General features: G+C 52.0%; 1 protein-coding gene across 1 annotated transcript in view; it reads right to left on the minus strand.

Moving 5' to 3' along the window:
* Nucleotides 1-20,120, minus strand: part of LOC140396641 (serine protease 27-like) — a 192,957-nt gene that overhangs the window by 98,974 nt on the left and 73,863 nt on the right. Inside the window, exon 3 of the mRNA XM_072485435.1 lies at nucleotides 4,170-4,332. Within this exon, the coding sequence (XP_072341536.1) occupies nucleotides 4,170-4,332 (163 nt within the window). The remainder of the gene's footprint in view (nucleotides 1-4,169; nucleotides 4,333-20,120) is intronic.

Genomic DNA, 20,120 nt, shown 5'->3' on the forward strand with positions numbered 1-20,120 from the left:
ACGGGGTTAGATACAGAGTAAAGCTCCCTCTACACTGTCCCTGTCAAACACTCCCAGGACAGGTACAGCATGGAGTTAGATACAGAGTAAAGCTCCCTCTACACTGTCCCGATCAAACACTCCCAGGACAGGTACAGCACGGGGTTAGATACAGAGTAAAGCTCCCTCTACACTGTCCCCATCAAACACTCCCAGGACAGGTACAGCAGGGGGTTAGATACAGAGTAAAGCTCCCTCCACACTGTCCCCATCAAACACTCCCAGGACAGGTACAGCACGGGGTTAGATACAGAGTAAAGCTCCCTCTACACTGCCCGCATCAAATACTCCCCAGGACAGGTACAGCACGGGGTTAGATAAAGAGTAAACTCCCTCTACACTGTCCCCATCAAACACTCCCAGGACAGGTACAGCACAGAGTTAGATACAGAGTAAAGCTACCTCTACACTGTCCCCATCAAACACTCCCAGGACAGGTACAGCACAGGGTTAGATACAGTGTAAAGCTCCCTCTACACTGTCCCCATCAAACACTCCCAGGACAGGTACAGCACGGGGTTAGATACAGAGTAAAGCTCCCTCTACACTGTCCCTGTCAAACACTCCCAGGACAGGTAGAGCACGGAGTTAGATACAGAGTAAAGCTCCCTCTACACTGTCCCCATCAAACACTCCCAGGACAGGTACAGCACGGGGTTAGATACAGAGTAAAGCTCCCTCTACACTGTCCCCGTCAAACACTCCCAGGACAGGTACAGGACGGAGTTAGAAAGAGAGTAAAGCTCCCTCTAGACTGTCCCCATCAAACACTCCCAGGACAGGTACAGCACGGGGTTCGATACAGAGTAAAGCTCCCTCTGCACTGTCCCTGTCAAACACTCCCAGGCCAGGTACAGCACGGAGTTAGATACAGAGGAAAGCTCCCTCTACACTGTCCCCATCAAACACTCCCAGGACAGGTACAGCACGGGGTTAGATACAGAGTAAAGCTCCCTCTATACTGTCCCCATCAAAGACTCCCAGGACAGGTACAGCACGGGGTTAGATACAGAGTAAAGCTCCCTCTACACTGTCCCCATCAAACACTCCCAGGACAGGTACAGCACGGGGTTAGATACAGAGTAAAGCTCCCTCTACACTGTCCCCATCAAACACTCCCAGGACAGGTGCAGCACGGGGTTAGATACAGAGAAAAGCTCCATCTACACTGTCCCCATCAAACACTCCCAGGACAGGTACAGCACGGGGTTAGAAAGAGAGTAAAGCTCCCTCTACACTGTCCCCATCAAACACTCCCAGGACAGGTACAGCACTGAGTTAGATACAGAGTAAAGCTCCCTCTACACTGTCCCTGTCAAACACTCCCAGGACAGGTACAGCACGAAGTTAGATACAGAGTAAAGCTCCCTCTACACTGTCCCCATCAAAGACTCCCAGGACTGGTACAGCACGGGGTTACATACAGAGTAATGCTCCCTCTACACTGTCCCCATCAAACACTCCCAGGACAGGTACAGCACGGGGTTAGATACAGAGTAAACCTCCCTCTACTCTGTCCCCATCAAATACTCTCAGGACAGGTACAGCACGGGGTTAGATACAGAGAAAAGCTCCCTCTGCACTGTCCCCATCAAACACTCCCAGGACAGGTACAGCACGGGGTTAGATACAGAGTAAAGCTCCCTCTACACTGTCCCCATCAACCATTCCCAGGACAGGTACAGCACGGGGTTAGATGCAGAGTAAAGCTCCCTCTACCCTGTCCCCATCAAACATTCCCAGGACAGGTACAGCACGGGGTTAGGTACAGAGTAAAGCTCCCTCTACACTGTCCCCATCAAACACTCCCAGGACAGGTACAGCACGGGGTTAGATACAGAGTAAAGCTCCCTCTGCACTGTCCCCATCAAACACTCCCAGGACAGGTACAGCACGGGGTTAGATACAGAGTAAAGCTCTCTCTACACTGTCCCCATCAAACACTCCCAGGACAGGTACAGCACGGGGTTAGATACAGAGTAAAGCTCCCTCTACAATGTCCCCATCAAACACTCCCAGGACAGGTACAGCACGGGGTTAGATACAGAGTAAAGCTCCCTCTACTCTGTCCCCATCAAACACTCCCAGGACAGGTACAGCACGGGGTTAGATACAGAGAAAAGCTCCCTCTGCACTGTCCCCATCAAACACTCCCAGGACAGGTACAGCACGGGGTTAGATACAGAGTAAAGCTCCCTCTACACTGTCCCCATCAACCATTCCCAGGACAGGTACAGCACGGGGTTAGATGCAGAGTAAAGCTCCCTCTACCCTGTCCCCATCAAACATTCCCAGGACAGGTACAGCACGGGGTTAGATACAGAGTAAAGCTCCCTCTACACTGTCCCCATCAAACATTCCCAGGACAGGTACAGCACGGGGGTAAATACAGAGTAAAGCTCCCTCTACACTGTCCCCATCAAACACTCCCAGGACAGGTACAGCACGGGGTTAGATTCAGAGTAAAGCTCTCTCTACACTGTCCCCATCAAACACTCCCAGGACAGGTACAGCACGGGGTTAGATTCAGAGTAAAGCTCTCTCTACACTGTCCCCATCAAACACTCCCAGGACAGGTACAGCACGGGGTTAGATACAGAGTAAAGCTCCCTCTACACTGTCCCCATCAAACACTCCCAGGACAGGTACAGCAAGGGGTTAGATACAGAGTAAAGCTCCCTCTACACTGTCCCCATCAAACACTCCCAGGACAGGTACAGCACGGGGTTAGATACAGAGTAAAGCTCCCTCTACACTGTCCCCATCAAACACTCCCAGGACAGGTCCAGCACGGGGTTAGATACAGAGTAAAGCTCCCTCTACACTGTCTCCATCAAACATGCCCAGGATGGGTACAGTCATGGTTCAAACATGGACAAAAGAGTAGAATGCCAGAGGTGAGGTAAAAGTGACTGCCATTGATATCAGCTAGCATTTGGCTGAGTATGGCATCAAGGAGCCGAGCTAACTTGGGATTCAGGGGGGGAAACTCTCTGGTGGCTGGAGTCACACCCGGCACAAATTGATGGTTACAGTGTTTGTGGTGGTCAATAATCTCAGCTCCAGGATGTCACTGCAGGAGTTCCTCAGGGTAGTGTCCTAGGCCCAACCATCTTCAGCTGCTTCATCAATGCCTCCCTCCCATCATGTCAGAAGTGGGGATGTTTGCGGATGACTGAACAATGTTCAGCACCATTCGCGACTCCTCTGATAATGAAGCAGTCCATGTCCAAATGCAGCAGGACCTGGACAATACCCTGGTTTGGGCAGGCAAGTGACAAGTTACATTCACGTCACACAATTGCCAGGCGATAACCATCTCCTACAAGAGAGGATCTAACCACCTCCCCTTGACATTCAATGGCATTACCATCGCTGAATCCCCCACTATCACCATCCTGGGGGTTACCATTGACCAGAAACTGAACTGGACCCAGCGTATATATATATATATATATTGTGACTAAGAGGGCAGGTTAGAGGCTGGGAATCCTGCGGAGAGTAACTCACCTCCTGACTCCCCCCCCAAAGCCTGTCCACCATCTACAAGGACACAAGTCAGGAGTGTGATGGGACCCTCTCCACTTGCCTGGATGAGTGCAGCTCCAACAACACTCGAGAAGCTCGACACCATCCAGGACAAAGCAGCCCTGCTCGATCGACACCCCATCCACAGACACTCACTCCCTCCAGCACCGACACACAGCAGCAGCCGTGTGTACCGTCTACAAGATGCTCTGCAGCGATTCGCCAATGCTCCTTCGACAGCACCTTCCAAACCCACCACCTCTACCATCTAGAGGGACAAGGGCAGCAGACACATGGGCAACACCCACCGCCTGCAAGTTCCCCTCCAAACCCCACACTCACCATCCTGACTGGGGAATATATCGGCCGTTCCTTCACTGTCGCTGGGTCAAACTCCCTCCCTAACAGCACTGTGGGTGTACCTGCACCACATGGGACTGCCGCGGTTCAAGATGGCGGCTCACCCAACTTCTCAAAGGGGCATTTAGCAATGAGCAAAAAATGCTGGACCCGTCCAGCAACGCCCACATCCCGCAAATGACACAGAAAAAATAAAGGATTAGGGAGGAGACAGAATCGTTCCCGCAGTATGGCTCACTTACATATCGATGCAGTTTGCAGAAGTCAGCACCCAGGCATTCGAGATGAGAGTCCCTCCACAGATGTGTTGGTTAAAGATATGAATACTGACCATCCACGGCCAGTTTCCGTGTTCGGCATCTTTGCCACCAACTATCCGGGATGAGTACACAGGTTTGCCGCAGACTGTGAAAATAAAGATATAACGAGTAGGATACCGGAATTCAACAGACTCTTTATCTCTAGGGCTGGGTGTCACTGTGTTAGATTCACTGTCCTTTCCCCCTCTGGGACTGGGTGTCACAGTGTGTTAGATACACTGTCCTTTCCCCCACTGGGACAGTGTCACAATGTGTTAGATACACTGTCCTTTCCCCCTCTGGGACAGTGTCATAGTGTGTTAGATACTCTGTCCTTTCGCCCTCTGGGACCGGGTGTCACAGTGTGTTAGATACAGTGTCCTTTCCCCCTCTGGGACTGGATGTCACAGTGTGTTAGATACACTGTCCTTTCCCTCTCTGGGACCTGGTGTCACAGTGTGTCAGATACACTGTCCTTTCCCCATCTGGGAGTGGGTGTCACAGTGTGCGAGATACACTGTCCTTTCCCCCTCTGGGACAGGGTATCACAGTGTGTCAAATACACTGTCCTTTCCCCTTCTGGGGCAGGGTATCACAGTATGTTAGATACACAGTCCTTTCCCCCTCTGGGACAGTGTCACAGTGTGTTAGATACACTGTCCTTTCCCCTCTAGGACTGGGTGTGACAGTGTGTTAGATACACTGTTCTTTCCCCCTCTGGGACAGTGTCACAGTGTGTTAGATACACTATCCTTTCCCCTCTGGGACTGGGTGTGACAGTGTGTTACATACACTATTCTTTCCACCTCTGGGACCAGCTGTGTCTGTGTTAGATACTCAGTCGTTTCTCCCTCTGGGACTGGGTGTCACAGTGTGTTAGATACACTGTCCTTTCCCCCTCTGGGACTGGGTGTCACAGTGTGTCAGATACACTGCCATTTCCCCCTCTGGGACTGCGTGCCACAGTGTGTTAGATACACTGTCCTTTCCCCCTCTGGGACTGGGTGTCACAGTGTGTCAGATACACTGCCATTTCCCCCTCTGGGACTGGGTGCCACAGTGTGTTAGATACACTGTCCTTTCCACCTCTGGGACAAGCTGTCACTGTGTTCGATATACTGTCCTTTCCCCATCTGGGACTGGGTGTCACTGTGTTTGATGCACTGTCCTTTCCCCCTCTGGGACTGCGTGTCACAGTGTGTTAGATACTCTGTCCGATCCCCCTCTGGGACCGGGTGTCACAGTGTGTTAGATACACTATCCTTTCCCCCTCTGTGACAGGGTGTCGCAGTGTGTTAGATACACTATCTTTTCCCCCTCTGGGACAGGGTGTCACAGTGTGTTAGAAACACTGTTCTTTCCCCCTCTGGGACTGGGTGTCACAGTGTTTTAGATACACTGTCCTTTCCCCCTGTGGGACCGGATGTCACAGTGTGTTAGATACACTGTCCTTTCCCCCTCTGGCACAGGGTGTCACAGTGTGTAAGATAGACTGTCCTTTCCCCCTCTGAGACCGGGTGTCACAGTGTGTTAGATGCACTGTCCTTTCCCCCTCTGGGACCAGCTGTGACTGTGTATTAGATACACTGTCCTTTCTCCCTCTGGGACCAGCTGTGACTGTGTTAGATACTCTGTCCTTTCGCCCTCTGAGACCGGGTGTCACAGTGTGTTAGCTACACTGTTCTTTCCCCCTCTGGGACTGGGTGTCACAGTGTGTTAGATACACTGTCCTTTCCCCCTCTGGGACTGGGTGTCACAGTGTGTTAGATACACTGTCCTTTCCCTCTCTGGGACCTGGTGTCACAGTGTGTCAGATACACTGTCCTTTCCCCATCTGGGAGTGGGTGTCACAGTGTGCGAGTTACACTGTCCTATCCCCCTCTGGGACATGGTATCACAGTGTGTCAAATACACTGTCCTTTCCCCTTCTGGGACAGGGTATCACAGTATGTTAGGTACACTGTCCTTTCCCCCTCTGGGACAGTGTCACAGTGTGTTAGATACACTGTCCTTTCCCCTCTGGGACTGGGTGTGACAGTGTGTTAGATACACTGTTCTTTCCCCCTCTGGGACTGTGTCACAGTGTGTTAGATACACTGTCCTTTCCCCTCTGGGACTGGGTGTGACAGTGTGTTAGATACACTATTCTTTCCACCTCTGGGACCAGCTGTGTCTGTGTTAGATACACTGTCGTTTCTCCCTCTGGGACTGGGTGTCACAGTGTGTTAGATACACTGTCCTTTCCCCCTTTGGGACTGGGTGTCACAGTGTGTTAGATACACTGTCCTTTCCCCCTCTGGGACTGGGTGTCACAGTGTGTTAGATACACTGTCCTTTCTCCCTCTGGGACCAGCTGTGACTGTGTTAGATACTCTGTCCTTTCGCCCTCTGAGACCGGGTGTCACAGTGTGTTAGATACACTGTCCTTTCCCCCTCTGGGACTGGGTGTCACAGTGTGTTAGATACACTGTCCTTTCCCTCTCTGGGACCTGGTGTCACAGTGTGTCAGATACACTGTCCTTTCCCCATCTGGGAGTGGGTGTCACAGTGTGCGAGTTACACTGTCCTTTCCCCCTCTGGGACATGGTATCACAGTGTGTCAAATACACTGTCCTTTCTCCTTCTGGGACAGGGTATCACAGTATGTTAGATACACTGTCCTTTCCCCCTCTGGGACAGTGTCACAGTGTGTTAGATACACTGTCCTTTCCCCTCTGGGACTGGGTGTGACAGTGTGTTAGATACACTGTTCTTTCCCCCTCTGGGACAGTGTCACAGTGTGTTAGATACACTGTCCTTTCCCCTCTGGGACTGGGTGTGACAGTGTGTTAGATACACTATTCTTTCCACCTCTGGGACCAGCTGTGTCTGTGTTAGATACACTGTCCTTTCCCCCTTTGGGACTGGGTGTCACAGTGTGTTAGATACACTGTCCTTTCCCCCTCTGGGACTGGGTGTCACAGTGTGTTAGATACACTGTCCTTTCTCCCTCTGGGACCAGCTGTGACTGTGATAGATACACTGTCCTTTCCCCCTCTGGGACCGGGTGTCACAGTGTGTTAGCTACACTGTTCTTTCCCCCTCTGGGACTGGGTGTCACAGTGTGTTAGATACACTGTCCTTTCCCCTCTGGGACTGGGTGTGACAGTGTGTTAGATACACTATTCTTTCCACCTCTGGGACCAGCTGTGTCTGTGTTAGATACACTGTCGTTTCCCCTCTGGGACTGGGTGTGACAGTGTGTTAGATACACTATTCTTTCCACCTCTGGGACCAGCTGTGTCTGTGTTAGATACACTGTCGTTTCTCCCTCTGGGACAGTGTCACAGTGTGTTAGATACACTGTCCTTTCCCCTCTGGGACTGGGTGTGACAGTGTGTTAGATACACTATTCTTTCCACCTCTGGGACCAGCTGTGTCTGTGTTAGATACACTGTCGTTTCTCCCTCTGGGACCAGCTGTCACTGTGTGTTAGATATACTGTCCTTTCCCCCTGTGGGACAGTGTCACAGTGTGTTAGATACACTGTCCTTTCCACCTCTGGGACAAGCTGTCACTGTGTTTGATATACTGTCCTTTCCCCATCTGGGACTGGGTGTCACTGTGTTTGATGCACTGTCCTTTCCCCCTCTGGGACTGCGTGTCACAGTGTGTTAGATACTCTGTCCGATCCCCCTCTGGAACCGGGTGTCACAGTGTGTTAGATACATTATCCTTTCCCCCTCTGTGAGAGGGTGTCGCAGTATGTTAGATACACTATCTTTTCCCCCTCTGGGACAGGGTGTCACAGTGTGTTAGAAACACTGTTCTTTCCCCCTCTGGGACTGGGTGTCACAGTGTGTTAGATGCACTGTCCTTTCCCCCTGTGGGACCGGATGTCACAGTGTGTTAGATACACTGTCCTTTCCCCCTCTGGCACAGGGTGTCACAGTGTGTAAGATAGACTGTCCTTTCCCCCTCTGAGACCGGGTGTCACAGTGTGTTAGATGCACTGTCCTTTCCCCCTCTGGGACCAGCTGTGACTGTGTGTTAGATACACTGTCCTTTCTCCCTCTGGGACCAGCTGTGACTGTGTTAGATACTCTGTCCTTTCGCCCTCTGAGACCGGGTGTCACAGTGTGTTAGCTACACTGTTCTTTCCCCCTCTGGGACTGGGTGTCACAGTGTGTTAGATACACTGTCCTTTCCCCCTCTGGGACTGGGTGTCACAGTGTGTTAGATACACTGTCCTTTCCCTCTCTGGGACCTGGTATCACAGTGTGTCAGATACACTGTCCATCTGGGAGTGGGTGTCACAGTGTGCGAGTTACACTGTCCTTTCCCCCTCTGGGACATGGTATCACAGTGTGTCAAATACACTGTCCTTTCCCCTTCTGGGACAGGGTATCTATCACATTATGTTAGATACACTGTCCTTTCCCCCTCTGGGACAGTGTCACAGTGTGTTAGATACACTGTCCTTTCCCCTCTGGGACTGGGTGTGACAGTGTGTTAGATACACTGTTCTTTCCCCCTCTGGGACAGTGTCACAGTGTGTTAGATGCACTGTCCTTACCCCTCTGGGACTGGGTGTGACAGTGTGTTAGATACACTATTCTTTCCACCTCTGGGACCAGCTGTGTCTGTGTTAGATACACTGTCGTTTCTCCCTCTGGGACTGGGTGTCACAGTGTGTTAGATACACTGTCCTTTCCCCCTTTGGGACTGGGTGTCACAGTGTGTTAGATACACTGTCCTTTTCCCCTCTAGGACTGGGTGTCGCAGTGTGTTAGATACACTGTCCTTTCTCCCTCTGGGACCAGCTATGACTGTGTTAGATACTCTGTCCTTTCGCCCTCTGAGACCGGGTGTCACAGTGTGTTAGATACACTGTCCTTTCCCCCTCTGGGACTGGGTGTCACAGTGTGTTAGATACACTGTCCTTTCCCCCCCTGGGACCAGCTGTGTCTGTATTAGATACACTGTCGTTTCTCCCTCTGGGACTGGGTGTCACAGTGTGTTAGATACACTGTCCTTTCCCCCTTTGGGACTGGGTGTCACAGTGTGTTAGATACACTGTCCTTTCCCCGTCTGGGACTGGGTGTCACAGTGTGTTAGATACACTGTCCTTTCTCCCTCTGGGACCAGCTGTGACTGTGTTAGATACTCTGTCCTTTCGCCCTCTGAGACCGGGTGTCACAGTGTGTTAGATACACTGTCCTTTCCCCCTCTGGGACTGGGTGTCACAGTGTGTTAGATACACTGTCCTTTCCCCCTCTGGGACTGGGTGTCACAGTGTGTTAGATACACTGTCCTTTCCCTCTCTGGGACCTGGTGTCACAGTGTGTCAGATACACTGTCCTTTCCCCATCTGGGAGTGGGTGTCACAGTGTGCGAGTTACACTGTCCTTTTCCCCTCTGGGACAGGGTATCACAGTGTGTCAAATACACTGTCCTTTCCCCTTCTGGGACAGGGTATCACAGTATGTTAGATACACTGTCCTTTCCCCCTCTGGGACAGTGTCACAGTGTGTTAGATACACTGTCCTTTCCCCTCTGGGACTGGGTGTGACAGTGTGTTAGATACACTATTCTTTCCACCTCTGGGACCAGCTGTGTCTGTGTTAGATACACTGTCGTTTCTCCCTCTGGGACTGGGTGTCACAGTGTGTTAGATACACTGTCCTTTCCCCCTTTGGGACTCGGTGTCACAGTGTGTTAGATACACTGTCCTTTCCCCCTCTGGGACTGGGTGTCACAGTGTCAGATACACTGCCCTTTCCCCCTCTGGGACTGGGTGCCACAGTGTGTTAGATACACTGTCCTTTCCACCTCTGGGACAAGCTGTCACTGTGTTTGATATACTGTCCTTTACCCCTCTGGGACTTGGTGTCACTGTGATTGATACACTGTCCTTTCCCCCTCTGGGACTGCGTGTCACAGTGTGTTAGATACTCTGTCCGATCCCCCTCTGGAACCGGGTGTCACAGTGTGTTAGATACACTATCCTTTCCCCCTCTGTGACAGGGTGTCACAGTGTGTTAGATACACTATCTTTTCCCCCTCTGGGACAGGGTGTCACAGTGTGTTAGAAACACTGTTCTTTCCCCCTCTGGGACTGGGTGTCAAGGTGTGTTAGATACACTATCCTTTCCCTCTCTGGGACCGGGTGTCACAGTGTGTTAGATGCACTGTCCTTCCCCCTCTGGAACCGGGTGTCACAGTGTGTTAGATACACTATTCTTTCCCCCTGTGGGACCGGATGTCACAGTGTGTTAGATGCACTGTCCTTTCCCCTCTGGGCCTGGGTGTCACAGTGTGTTAGATACACTGTCCTTTCCCCCTCTGGGCCTGGGTGTCACAGTGTGTTAGATACACTATTCTTTCCCCCTGTGGGACCGGGTGTCACAGTGTGTTAGATGCACTGTCCTTTCCCCTCTGGGCCTGGGTGTCACAGTGTGTTAGATACACTATTCTTTCCCCCTGTGGGACCGGGTGTCACAGTGTGTTAGATGCACTGTCCTTTCCCCTCTGGGCCTGGGTGTCACAGTGTGTTAGATACACTGTTCTTTCCCCCTGTGGGACCGGATGTCACAGTGTGTTAGATGCACTGTCCTTTCCCCCTCTGGCACAGTGTCACAGTGTGTTAGATACACTGTCCTTTCCCCTCTGGGACTGGGTGTGACAGTGTGTTAGATACACTATTCTTTCCACCTCTGGGACCAGCTGTGTCTGTGTTAGATACACTGTCGTTTCTCCCTCTGGGACTGGGTGTCACAGTGTGTTAGATGCACTGTCCTTTCCCCTCTGGAACCGGGTGTCACAGTGTGTTAGATACACTGTTCTTTCCCCCTGTGGGACCGGATGTCACAGTGTGTTAGATGCACTGTCCTTTCCCCCTCTGGCACAGGGTGTCACAGTATGTTAGATACACTGTCCTTTCGCCCTCTGGGACTGGGTGTCACTGTGTTACATACACTGTCCTTTCCCCCTCTGGGACTGGGTGTCACAGTGCGATAGATACACTGTCCTTTCCCCCTCTATAACTGGGTGTCACTGTGTTAGATACACTGTCCTTTCCCCCTCTGGGACTGGGTGTCACAGTGTGATAGATACACTGTCCTTTCCCCCTCTGGGACCGGGTGTCACAGTGTGTTAGATGCACTGTCCTTTCCCCTCTGGAACCGGGTGTCACAGTGTGTTAGATACACTGTCCTTTCCGCCTCTGGGACAGTGTCACAGTGTGTTAGATACACTGTCCTTTCCACCTCTGGGACCAGCTGTCACTGTGTTAGATATACTGTCCTTTCCCCCTCTGGGACAGTGTCACAGTGTGTTAGATACACTGTCCTTTCCCCCTCTGGGACTGGGTGTCACAGTGTGTTAGATACACTGTCCTTTCCCCCTCTGGGACAGTGTCACAGTGTGTTAGATACGCTGTCCTTTCCCCCTCTGGGACAGTGTCACAGTGTGTTAGATACGCTGTCCTTTCCCCCTCTGGGACAATGTCACAGTGTGTTAAATACACTGTCCTTTCCCCTTCTGGGATCTGGTGTCACAGTGTGTTAGATACACTGTCCTTTCCCCCTCTGGGACTGGGGGTCACAGTGTGTTAGATACACTGTCCTTTCTCTCTCTGGAACTGGTTGTCACAATGTGTTAGATACACTGTCCTTTCCCCCTCTGGGTCAAGATATCACAGTGTGTTAGATGCACTGTCCTTTCCCTCTCTGGGACTTTATGTCACAGTGTGTTAGATACACTGACCTTTCCCTCTCTGGGACCGTGTCACAGTGTTTTAGATACACTGTCCTTTCCCCCTCTAGGACCGGGTGTCACAGTGTGTTAGATACACTGTCCGTTCCCCCTCTGGGACGGAGTGTCACAGTGTGCTTTATACACTGTCCTTTCCCCCTCTGGGACCGGGTGCCACAGTGTGTTAGATACACTGTCCGTTCCCCCTCTGGGACGGAGTGTCACAGTGTGTTAGATACACTGTCCTTTCCCCCTCTGGGACAGTGTGTTAGATACGCTGTCCTTTCCCCCTCTGTGACAGGGTGTCGCAGTGTGTTAGATACACTGTCCTTTCCCCCTCTGGCACAGGGTGTCACAGTGTGTAAGATAGACTGTCCTTTCCCCCTCTGAGACCGGGTGTCACAGTGTGTTAGATACACTGTCCTTTCCCCCTCTGGGACTGGGTGTCACAGTGTGTTAGATACACTGTCCTTTCCCCCTCTGGGACTGGGTGTCACAGTGTGTTAGATACACTGTCCTTTCCCTCTCTGGGACCTGGTGTCACAGTGTGTCAGATACACTGTCCTTTCCCCATCTGGGAGTGGGTGTCACAGTGTGCGAGTTACACTGTCCTTTCCCCCTCTGGGACAGGGTATCACAGTGTGTCAAATACACTGTCCTTTCCCCTTCTGGGACAGGGTATCACAGTATGTTAGATACGCTGTCCTTTCCCCCTCTGGGACCGGGTGCCACAGTGTGTTAGATACACTGTCCGTTCCCCCTCTGGGACGGAGTGTCACAGTGTGTTAGATACACTGTCCTTTCCCCCTCTGGGACAGTGTGTTAGATACGCTGTCCTTTCCCCCTCTGTGACAGGGTGTCGCAGTGTGTTAGATACACTATCTTTTCCCCCTCTGGGACAGGGTGTCACAGTGTGTTAGAAACACTGTTCTTTCCCCCTCTGGGACTGGGTGTCACAGTGTGTTAGATACACTGTCCTTCCCCCATCTGGGACTGGGTGTCACAGTGTGTTAGATACACTGTCCTTTCCCCCTGTGGGACCGGATGTCACAGTGTGTTAGATACACTGTCCTTTCCCCCTCTGGCACAGGGTGTCACAATGTGTAAGATAGACTGTCCTTTCCCCCTCTGAGACCGGGTGTCACAGTGTGTTAGATGCACTGTCCTTTCCCCCTCTGGGACCAGCTGTGACTGTGTGTTAGATACACTGTCCTTTCTCCCTCTGGGACCAGCTGTGACTGTGTTAGATACTCTGTCCTTTCCCCCTCTGGGACAGTGTGTTAGATACACTGTCCTTTCCCCCTCTGGGACTGGGTGTCACAGTGTGTTAGACACACTGTCCTTTCCCCCTCGGGGACTGGGTGTCACAGTGTGTTAGATACACTGTCCTTTCCCTCTCTGGGACCTGGTGTCACAGTGTGTTAGATACACTGTCCTTCCCCCATCTGGGACTGGGTGTCACAGTGTGTTAGATACACTGTTCTTTCCCCCTGTGGGACCGGATGTCACAGTGTGTTAGATACACTGTCCTTTCCCCCTCTGGCACAGGGTGTCACAGTGTGTAAGATAGACTGTCCTTTCCCCCTCTGGGTCCGGGTGTCACAGTGTGTTAGATGCACTGTCCTTTCCCCCTCTGGGACTGGGTGTCACAGTATGTTAGATACACTGTCCTTTCGCCCTCTGGGACTGGGTGTCACTGTGTTAGATACACTGTCCTTTCCCCCTCTAGGACTGGGTGTGACAGTGTGTTAGATACACTGTTCTTTCCCCCTCTGGGACAGTGTCACAGTGCGTTAGATACACTGTCCTTTCCCCTATTGGACTGGGTGTGACAGTGTGTTAGATACACTATTCTTTCCACCTCTGGGACTGGGTGTCACAGTGTTAGATACACTGTCCGTTCCCCCTCTGGGACGGAGTGTCACAGTGTGTCAGATACACTGTCCTTTCCCCCTCTGGGACAGTGTGTTAGATACGCTGTCCTTTCCCCCTCTGTGACAGGGTGTCGCAGTGTGTTAGATACACTATCTTTTCCCCCTCTGGGACAGGGTGTCACAGTGTGTTAGAAACACTGTTCTTTGCCCCTCTGGGACTGGGTGTCACAGTGTGTTAGATACACTGTCCTTCCCCCATCTGGGACAGGGTGTCACAGTGTGTTAGATACACTGTCCTTTCTCCCTCTGGGACCAGCTGTGACTGTGTTAGATACTCTGTCCTTTCGCCCTCTGAGACCGGGTGTCACAGTGTGTTAGATACACTGTCCTTTCCCCCTCTGGGACTGGGTGTCACAGTGTGTCAGATACACTGTCCTTTCCCCCTCTGGGACTGGGTGTCACAGTGTGTTAGATACACTGTCCTTTCCCTCTCTGGGACCTGGTGTCACAGTGTGTCAGATACACTGTCCTTTCCCCATCTGGGAGTGGGTGTCACAGTGTGCGAGTTACACTGTCCTTTCCCCCCTCTGAGACAGGGTATCACAGTGTGTCAAATACACTGTCCTTTCCCCTTCTGGGACAGGGTATCACAGTATGTTAGATACACTGTCCTTTCCCCCTCTGGGACCGGGTGCCACAGTGTGTTAGATACACTGTCCGTTCCCCCTCTGGGACGGAGTGTCGCAGTGTGTTAGATACACTATCTTTTCCCCCTCTGGGACAGGGTGTCACAGTGTGTTAGAAACACTGTTCTTTCCCCCTCTGGGACTGGGTGTCACAGTGTGTTAGATACACTGTCCTTCCCCCATCTGGGACTGGGTGTCACAGTGTGTTAGATACACTGTCCTTTCCCCCTGTGGGACCGGATGTCACAGTGTGTTAGATACACTGTCCTTTCCCCCTCTGGCACAGGGTGTCACAGTGTGTAAGATAGACTGTCCTTTCCCCCTCTGAGACCGGGTGTCACAGTGTGTTAGATGCACTGTCCTTTCCCCCTCTGGGACCAGCTGTGACTGTGTGTTAGATACACTGTCCTTTCTCCCTCTGGGACCAGCTGTGACTGTGTTAGATACTCTGTCCTTTCGCCCTCTGGGACCGGGTGTCACAGTGTGTTAGATACACTGTCCTTTCCCCCTCTGGGACTGGGTGTCACAGTGTGTTAGATACACTGTTCTTTCCCCCTGTGGGACCGGATGTCACAGTGTGTTAGATACACTGTCCTTTCCCCCTCTGGCACAGGGTGTCACAGTGTGTCAGATAGACTGTCCTTTCCCCCTCTGGGTCCGGGTGTCACAGTGTGTTAGATGCACTGTCCTTTCCCCCTCTGGGACTGGGTGTCACAGTATGTTAGATACACTGTCCTTTCGCCCTCTGGGACTGGGTGTCACTGTGTTAGATACACTGTACTTTCCCCCTCTGGGACTGGGTGTCACACTGCGATAGATACACTGTCCTTTCCCCCTCTATAACTGGGTGTCACTGTGTTAGATACACTGTCCTTTCCCCCTCTGGGACTGGGTGTCACAGTGTGATAGATACACTGTCCTTTCCCCCTCTGGGACCGGGTGTCACAGTGCGTTAGATACACTGTCCTTTCCCCTCTGGGACCGGGTGTCACAGTGTGTTAGATACACTGTCCTTTCCGCCTCTAGGACAGTGTCACAGTGTGTTAGATACACTGTCCTTTCCACCTCTGGGACCAGCTGTCACTGTGTTAGATATACTGTCCTTTCCCCCTCTGGGACAGTGTCACAGTGTGTTAGATACACTGTCCTTTCCCCCTCTGGGACTGGGTGTCACAGTGTGTTAGATACACTGTCCTTTCCCCCTCTGGGTCTGGGTGTCACAGTGTGTTAGATACACTGTCCTTTCCCTCTCTGGGACCTGGTGTCACAGTGTGTCAGATCCACTGTCCTTTCCCCATCTGGGAGTGGGTGTCACAGTGTGCGAGTTACACTGTCCTTTCCCCCTCTGGGACAGGGTATCACAGTGTGTCAAATACACTGTCCTTTCCCCTTCTGGGACAGGGTATCACAGTATGTTAGATACACTGTCCTTTCCCCCTATGGGACAGTGTCACAGTGTGTTAGATACACTGTCCTTTCCCCTCTGGGACTGGGTGTGACAGTGTGTTAGATACACTGTTCTTTCCCCCTCTGGGACAGTGTCACAGTGTGTTAGATACACTGTCCTTTCCCCTATTGGACTGGGTGTGACAGTGTGTTAGATACACTATTCTTTCCACCTCTGGGACTGGGTGTCACAGTGTTAGATACACTGTCCGTTCCCCCTCTGGGACGGAGTGTCACAGTGTGTTAGATACACTGTCCTTTCCCCCTCTGGGACAGTGTGTTAGATACGCTGTCCTTTCCCCCTCTGTGACAGGGTGTCGCAGTGTGTTAGATACACTATCTTTTCCCCCTCTGGGACAGGGTGTCACAGTGTGTTAGAAACACTGTTCTTTCCCCCTCTGGGACTGGGTGTCACAGTGTGTTAGATACACTGTCCTTCCCCCATCTGGGACTGGGTGTCACAGTGTGTTAGATACACTGTCCTTTCCCCCTGTGGGACCGGATGTCACAGTGTGTTAGATACACTGTCCTTTCCCCCTCTGGCACAGGGTGTCACAATGTGTAAGATAGACTGTCCTTTCCCCCTCTGAGACCGGGTGTCACAGTGTGTTAGATGCACTGTCCTTTCCCCCTCTGGGACCAGCTGTGACTGTGTGTTAGATACACTGTCCTTTCTCCCTCTGGGACCAGCTGTGACTGTGTTAGATACTCTGTCCTTTCGCCCTCTGGGACCGGGTGTCACAGTGTGTTAGATACACTGTCCTTTCCCCCTCTGGGACTGGGTGTCACAGTGTGTTAGACACACTGTCCTTTCCCCCTCGGGGACTGGGTGTCACAGTGTGTTAGATACACTGTCCTTTCCCTCTCTGGGACCTGGTGTCACAGTGTGTTAGATACACTGTCCTTCCCCCATCTGGGACTGGGTGTCACAGTGTGTTAGATACACTGTTCTTTCCCCCTGTGGGACCGGATGTCACAGTGTGTTAGATACACTGTCCTTTCCCCCTCTGGCACAGGGTGTCACAGTGTGTAAGATAGACTGTCCTTTCCCCCTCTGGGTCCGGGTGTCACAGTGTGTTAGATGCACTGTCCTTTCCCCCTCTGGGACTGGGTGTCACAGTATGTTAGATACACTGTCCTTTCCCCCTCTGAGACCGGGTGTCACAGTGTGTTAGATACACTGTCCTTTCGCCCTCTGGGACTGGGTGTCACTGTGTTAGATACACTGTCCTTTCCCCCTCTAGGACTGGGTGTGACAGTGTGTTAGATACACTGTTCTTTCCCCCTCTGGGACAGTGTCACAGTGTGTTAGATACACTGTCCTTTCCCCTATTGGACTGGGTGTGACAGTGTGTTAGATACACTATTCTTTCCACCTCTGGGACTGGGTGTCACAGTGTTAGATACACTGTCCGTTCCCCCTCTGGGACGGAGTGTCACAGTGTGTCAGATACACTGTCCTTTCCCCCTCTGGGACAGTGTGTTAGATACGCTGTCCTTTCCCCCTCTGTGACAGGGTGTCGCAGTGTGTTAGATACACTATCTTTTCCCCCTCTGGGACAGGGTGTCACAGTGTGTTAGAAACACTGTTCTTTCCCCCTCTGCGACTGGGTGTCACAGTGTGTTAGATACACTGTCCTTCCCCCATCTGGGACAGGGTGTCACAGTGTGTTAGATACACTGTCCTTTCTCCCTCTGGGACCAGCTGTGACTGTGTTAGATACTCTGTCCTTTCGCCCTCTGAGACCGGGTGTCACAGTGTGTTAGATACACTGTCCTTTCCCCCTCTGGGACTGGGTGTCACAGTGTGTCAGATACACTGTCCTTTCCCCCTCTGGGACTGGGTGTCACAGTGTGTTAGATACACTGTCCTTTCCCTCTCTGGGACCTGGTGTCACAGTGTGTCAGATACACTGTCCTTTCCCCATCTGGGAGTGGGTGTCACAGTGTGCGAGTTACACTGTCCTTTCCCCCCTCTGAGACAGGGTATCACAGTGTGTCAAATACACTGTCCTTTCCCCTTCTGGGACAGGGTATCACAGTATGTTAGATACACTGTCCTTTCCCCCTCTGGGACCGGGTGCCACAGTGTGTTAGATACACTGTCCGTTCCCCCTCTGGGACGGAGTGTCGCAGTGTGTTAGATACACTATCTTTTCCCCCTCTGGGACAGGGTGTCACAGTGTGTTAGAAACACTGTTCTTTCCCCCTCTGGGACTGGGTGTCACAGTGTGTTAGATACACTGTCCTTCCCCCATCTGGGACTGGGTGTCACAGTGTGTTAGATACACTGTCCTTTCCCCCTGTGGGACCGGATGTCACAGTGTGTTAGATACACTGTCCTTTCCCCCTCTGGCACAGGGTGTCACAGTGTGTAAGATAGACTGTCCTTTCCCCCTCTGAGACCGGGTGTCACAGTGTGTTAGATGCACTGTCCTTTCCCCCTCTGGGACCAGCTGTGACTGTGTGTTAGATACACTGTCCTTTCTCCCTCTGGGACCAGCTGTGACTGTGTTAGATACTCTGTCCTTTCGCCCTCTGGGACCGGGTGTCACAGTGTGTTAGATACACTGTCCTTTCCCCCTCTGGGACCAGCTGTGACTGTGTGTTAGATACACTGTCCTTTCTCCCTCTGGGACCAGCTGTGACTGTGTTAGATACTCTGTCCTTTCGCCCTCTGGGACCGGGTGTCACAGTGTGTTAGATACACTGTCCTTTCCCCCTCTGGGACCAGCTGTGACTGTGTGTTAGATACACTGTCCTTTCCCCCTCGGGGACTGGGTGTCACAGTGTGTTAGATACACTGTCCTTTCCCTCTCTGGGACCTGGTGTCACAGTGTGTTAGATACACTGTCCTTCCCCCATCTGGGACTGGGTGTCACAGTGTGTTAGATACACTGTTCTTTCCCCCTGTGGGACCGGATGTCACAGTGTGTTAGATACACTGTCCTTTCCCCCTCTGGCACAGGGTGTCACAGTGTGTCAGATAGACTGTCCTTTCCCCCTCTGGGTCCGGGTGTCACAGTGTGTTAGATGCACTGTCCTTTCCCCCTCTGGGACTGGGTGTCACAGTATGTTAGATACACTGTCCTTTCGCCCTCTGGGACTGGGTGTCACTGTGTTAGATACACTGTACTTTCCCCCTCTGGGACTGGGTGTCACACTGCGATAGATACACTGTCCTTTCCCCCTCTATAACTGGGTGTCACTGTGTTAGATACACTGTCCTTTCCCCCTCTGGGACTGGGTGTCACAGTGTGATAGATACACTGTCCTTTCCCCCTCTGGGACCGGGTGTCACAGTGTGTTAGATACACTGTCCTTTCCCCTCTGGGACCGGGTGTCACAGTGTGTTAGATACACTGTCCTTTCCGCCTCTAGGACAGTGTCACAGTGTGTTAGATACACTGTCCTTTCCACCTCTGGGACCAGCTGTCACTGTGTTAGATATACTGTCCTTTCCCCCTCTGGGACAGTGTCACAGTGTGTTAGATACACTGTCCTTTCCCCCTCTGGGACTGGGTGTCACAGTGTGTTAGATACACTGTCCTTTCCCCCTCTGGGACAGGGTATCACAGTGTGTCAAATACACTGTCCTTTCCCCTTCTGGGACAGGGTATCACAGTATGTTAGATACGCTGTCCTTTCCCCCTCTGGGACCGGGTGCCACAGTGTGTTAGATACACTGTCCGTTCCCCCTCTGGGACGGAGTGTCACAGTGTGTTAGATACACTGTCCTTTCCCCCTCTGGGACAGTGTGTTAGATACGCTGTCCTTTCCCCCTCTGTGACAGGGTGTCGCAGTGTGTTAGATACACTATCTTTTCCCCCTCTGGGACAGGGTGTCACAGTGTGTTAGAAACACTGTTCTTTCCCCCTCTGGGACTGGGTGTCACAGTGTGTTAGATACACTGTCCTTCCCCCATCTGGGACTGGGTGTCACAGTGTGTTAGATACACTGTCCTTTCCCCCTGTGGGACCGGATGTCACAGTGTGTTAGATACACTGTCCTTTCCCCCTCTGGCACAGGGTGTCACAATGTGTAAGATAGACTGTCCTTTCCCCCTCTGAGACCGGGTGTCACAGTGTGTTAGATGCACTGTCCTTTCCCCCTCTGGGACCAGCTGTGACTGTGTGTTAGATACACTGTCCTTT

This window comes from Scyliorhinus torazame, chromosome 19, assembly GCF_047496885.1.
Source record: "Scyliorhinus torazame isolate Kashiwa2021f chromosome 19, sScyTor2.1, whole genome shotgun sequence".
NCBI lineage: Eukaryota > Metazoa > Chordata > Chondrichthyes > Carcharhiniformes > Scyliorhinidae > Scyliorhinus > Scyliorhinus torazame.